Source organism: Alligator sinensis, unplaced genomic scaffold, assembly GCF_000455745.1.
Source record: "Alligator sinensis unplaced genomic scaffold, ASM45574v1 scaffold1329_1, whole genome shotgun sequence".
In the NCBI taxonomy this organism is placed as follows: Eukaryota; Metazoa; Chordata; order Crocodylia; family Alligatoridae; genus Alligator; species Alligator sinensis.
Window position 1 is genome coordinate 1,159,402 of NW_005842460.1, and position 4,878 is coordinate 1,164,279.

Sequence of the window (4,878 nt, forward strand, 5' to 3'; positions counted from 1 at the left end):
AGGCGCGGGGGTCGTGGCAGAGCCACCCAGGCCCCGCGCGCCCGAGTCCTGAGCCAGCCCTGTCCGCCGCCGAGGGCGGGGGTCTCCCCTGGCGAGCGGGGAGCGCCGCCGAGTCCCAGCCCGGTTCTGTGCTTGCAGGGCGAGCTCCGCCGCGTCTCCCGCCTGGCCCCGGCGCCATGAACTGCCGCTCGGAGGTGCTGGAGGTGTCGGTGGAGGGCCGGCAGATCGAGGAGGCCATGCTGGCCGTGTTGCACACCATCCTGCTGCACCGCAGCACCGGCAAGTTCCACTACAAGAAGGAGGGCACCTACTCCATCGGCACCGTGGGCACGCAGGACGTGGACTGCGACTTCATCGACTTCACCTACGTGCGCGTCTCCTCCGAGGAGCTGGACCGGGCACTGCGCAAGGCAGTCGGGGAGTTCAAGGTACTGAGTCTCGCCCGCGGGGCCCTTGCCCGGCCGCCCGGGGAACCCGATCCCTCCTCGCTCATGCTGGGAGAGCCGCATCCTGCTCCCACCCTGCTGATTCCCGGAGGTGCTCCTGAGAGAAGCTGCTGGGTGTTGCCAGGCTCAGCCCGGAAAGGAGGCGTTCAGGACTAAAGGCCTCAGCTCCGGTGGGAGGCTGAGCTGCGAGTCCTCCAGGGGTCCTGAGCTGCTCCGTGGCTGGGGCTGACAGGGTGACGCGGCCTCCACGGAGCCTGCGAGGGCGGCGGGGGGGCGCCGAGGGCCTGCAGGGATGCAGGACGCGAGGCAGTGACTTCTCGCAGCCGGGCGAGTGCGGAGACACAAGGCCGCACCGGCCAGGCCATGTGCAGGGCTCCGCAGTCGTGGGGTCCACGTGTCGTGGCTGATGGCATGTTGTGTGCCTGGCCCAGCCCGGGCGGGTGGAGCTCGACGCAGCTGGCGGTGCCCCTGCCGGCGCCTGTTCCACGGCCGCTCCGTGACAGATTGTGGCAGGGCTCCGGCAAAACAAAATCCGGAACATATGTTGCAGCGGGGTTTAATTAGGGGGATTTCGGGCACCGTGGCCTCAATCCGGCTGCTGGGCCGCGTGGCAGAGGGACGGGTGCTGCCGCCAGCCGTTGCGGTCCATGTCTGTCCCCAGCTCTGCTGGTCCTATCCTGTCCCGGGCAGTTGCAGCCCAGAGAGGTGCAGTGCACACATGAGCGCTGTGGGGTGCTGTGCAGAGCGGATGGCACTGAACTCAGACCCGTGGCAGAGTCCCGCGTCCCCCGTGCTCCTGCAGAAGTGCCCCGGGTTCAGGGCTGATCCCTGCCCCGCCGACCGTCCTCCTGCTGAGCCGAGCGCATCAGCTCTGGACCCAGCTGCCGTCGGGTGAGGTCGTGGGGTGGGGCGTGAAACCACTGAGTCTCCCAGGGAGCTGATGGCCTCATGCTGCCTGAGTGTGCCCATGTACTGTACTTGCTGGTGCAGCTGAGAGCACGTCCATGCTGTGCCCTGTCTGCTGGGGCTAGGAACGTGGGCCACTAGGTGCTTTGCGGGGTCCAGCCCTCCTCTGCAGCCACAAGAATGAAACAAACCTGGTTGTCTGCTCTACACAACTTCCCGCCCGTGACTGCGGAAAGGGTGATACAGAGGATGGGGCACCGGTCAGGGCTAGGTTGCTGGCTTGACCTTGGCTTCTCCCTGCCTTAGTTTCCACTGGTGCAGTGAGGCCGGTGGCCCAGCACTGCCCTGCTGCCCACGGGCATGTGAGGTGCTGGGGTGCTGCACGCAGTAGGGGTGGGGGGCTCTGGGGGAAAGCCTTCACGGCACCGGCTGCGGTGGCCCGGAGGCCCCCTGACCCCGGCGCTCTCTCCCCAGGACGCGCTGCGCAACTCAGGCGGCGACGGCATGGGGCAGATCTCCCTGGAGTTCTACCAGAAGAAGAAGTCACGCTGGCCCTTCTCAGACGAGTGCATCCCCTGGGAGGTGTGGACTGTCAGGGTGAACGTGGTGAGCCTGGCCAACGAGCAGGAGCGCCAGATCTGCCGGGAGAAGGTGGGCGAGAAGCTGTGCGAGAAGGTCATCAACATCGTGGAAGTGATGAACCGCCACGAGTACCTGCCCAAGATGCCTACCCAGTCCGAGGTGGACAATGTCTTTGACACAGGGCTGAAGGACGTGCAGCCCTACCTGTACAAGATCTCCTACCAGATCACGGACTCCCTGGGCACCTCCGTCACCACCACCATGCGCCGCCTCATCAAGGACACACTGGCCCTGTAGGGCCCAGCCTGGGGAGCGCCTGCCCTTCCAGGCCTTCTGTCCAGCTGCTCCAGATGGATGCTCTGGACTCGGCCCCTCTGCAACTTGTCCATCTGGGGTCGCCCAGAGTGCTCTGTGCCACGCGCTGAGGCAGCTGCTCTCCCCTCCTGCACCCTGGATGTCCTGCTGTGCTGTGGCCCCATCCCCATGCTGCCCGCTCCCCTGGGGTCTGGCAGCTGCTAGGGGCAGGGGCCTCTTATGAAGTGCTGCGTGAACAGGAGATGTTCACTGCCACAGAGGCAGCAGCGGTGCCCAAGGCTGGGACCACAAGGCAAACCCTCCACAGCCTGGGCCTCTATTCCTCCGCCTGGTGCGGAGAGGGTGCCCTGGGCACACTGCCAGGCACTCGCATTCCTGTTTGGTGCCAGGCCCGGGGCTGCCACCTGTCTTCGTGTTCTGTAAAACAATAAATTTGTGTCCTGCTCCTCGTGCCTCCTCATCCTGGTAGAGAAAGACCCACGGGCTGTGCAGAGCAGCTGGGAGCCCTGCAGCCTGGAGCAGGTGCCTGGCTCCCCTTCCCCTCCAGCACAGAGCAAGCACTCCACGCTGGAGCTCTCCTTGGCAAGGGGCACAGTGTTAGCTCAGACTCGCGTGGCCCCTGTGTGGTAAATGCAGGCCTGGCCTCATGTCCCATCCCCCCCACCCCCAGCCAATGCCCTGGCAGGTCATTGCAGTCACGAATGATCCTGTCTGGTCCTAGGAGTGCCTCTCTTGGCTGGGGTCAGTGTCACATAGGGTCAGGGGTTTCTGACACGGGCTGGTTCTTCTCCATGCAAGAAGCAGGTGGAGCCATGACTGAAGATGACTGGTGGGGTGGGGTGTCCCACATGCAGCCGACCTGCAGCCCTTGCCTGGAGCGGGGGGAGGAGGGGGGAACGACCCAGCTGGCATCATCCCAAATCAGGGGCAAGTGCCCCGGGAGGGAACTCTAGTGGCACAACCCTGGGGCAGCCGCAGTGCCCCCCACCCCAACCAGGGTGGGAGACTCGGTGCAGGGGAAGCTTGTCCTCCCTGGGGGCCGAGGGGGTTTGTTTCCCCACTGCCGCAGGAGCCTTGCTCTGATTGCCAGCGGCTGGTTCCCCGCTGGGCTGGGCTGGAGCAGCGCTCCCTGACATCACTTAAACCCTCCCCGTCTGTGGCTGACCTGCAGCCGCAGCCCAGCTCTGCTGGCACTCGTGGGGGAGCCTGCCTGGCGGTCAGTGCCAGAGCCCCTGGGTCACCGAGGGGAAGCAACGGAGCCCCATCCAGCCTCACCCGCTCCATGATGAATGGCACTGTCTCCGCCGGGGCCCCGACTGTGGCCTCGCTCCTCAGCACCGGCTGTGCCGTCGTGGTGGGGAGCGAGGCGAGGAGCCAGCGCAGTGTGCAGGCGGTGCAGGTGGCTGTGCTCTGCGTGCTCTGCCTCACCGTCATCTTCGGTGTCGTCTTCCTGGGCTGCAACCTGCTGCTGCGTGCGGAGAGCATGATGGCCCTGCTGGCCAGGGACCGCCGGCCCTCCAAGGAGATGGAGGTGGGCATTGCCGGCACCTAGCACCAGCCCTGACCCTGCCAGCCTCCCCCATGAAGGTAATGGCCCCTACCAGCGTGCGTGGGGGGAACGGCAAGCTTGTGCCCTTCCCTGCAGGAGCGGCTGCCTCTGCTCCCCTGGCACCCAGAGCTCCTCCATCTCCGCTGGGGTCCGGCCTCTTCCCCGCAGGGAGGTCCCTGCTGCAGGTGCTCTCCGTTGAGACGAGCCGTCTCTTCCTGAGCAGGATCAGCTGCCAGCCTGTTCTGCCCTGAGCACAGCGCTGGGCTGCAGAGTGAGCCAGGGTCGTGCCCCCATTTCAGTCGGGAAGAGCCTCGCTGTCCCGGCCAGACAGCACCGAGAGCAGCCGGCCGGGGGACACGCTTCCCGCCAGCCTTGGCATCATCGGAGCTGTGTTGCGTGGATGCCTGCGGTCTGCTGCCCGCGCCGGTCTTGGACCTCTCCCTTCTCCCCTGTCCACCTGCTTCCTCCTCTCCAAATGCATGTGAAAAACACGGACGAGTGTCAAAGGAAACTGGCTTCTGTTCAGGTTTGTCTGCAGCACAAAGGCACCCCGTCTCCGGGCACAGGTGGGCGGTCGGGGACCAGGCCCCCAGGCAGAGACGGTCCAGGCTGTGGGGGTGGCCGTGAGCCAGCGGGGCTGTCCCATGGCCGCCAGGCCAGGGGTGTCCTCACCTCTCCGCAGGTGGGATGTGGGGTCCCAGTTCCCGACCCCTTCTCCGACTCCGCAGTGTCCGCAGGCACTTTCTGATCCCTCTGGGACTTCAGTCCTGGCTCCAGGCCTCGGCAGGGGAAGAGCAGCAGGCTGGAAGCGGCCTGTCTGGTGGCTGCGCTGAGCAGCTGGGGCTCCGCGCGAGGCAGGGGCCGGAGATTAGACTGGGGATGAAAAGTGACCCAGTTACTTGCAGCCTTAGGGCTGGGAACCCCTGGGGCGGGCGGGAGGCCACGTCTAGCGACCTGCCGTCGCCAGCCTGGGCCGGCCTTGCTCTTTTGCCGCCTCCATCCCTGGCTCTGCCTGTCCGCAGAGGGTGCAGGATGCGCCGTGCGGCCCACGCGGGGGTCTCGGCAAGTCCCTTCCTGCTG

General features: G+C 66.2%; 1 protein-coding gene across 3 annotated transcripts in view; it reads left to right on the forward strand.

Moving 5' to 3' along the window:
- Positions 1 to 2,695, forward strand: part of ATG101 (autophagy related 101) — a 5,001-nt gene extending 2,306 nt beyond the window's left edge. For all 3 annotated transcript variants that reach the window (XM_025212436.1, XM_006030739.3, XM_006030738.3), the window contains exons 2-3: positions 139 to 428; positions 1,827 to 2,695. In XM_025212436.1, coding sequence (XP_025068221.1) covers positions 177 to 428; positions 1,827 to 2,231 — 657 coding nt within the window. In that variant the 5' untranslated portion in view covers positions 139 to 176 and the 3' untranslated portion in view covers positions 2,232 to 2,695. The remainder of the gene's footprint in view (positions 1 to 138; positions 429 to 1,826) is intronic.
- The last annotated feature ends 2,183 nt before the right edge of the window (positions 2,696 to 4,878 follow it).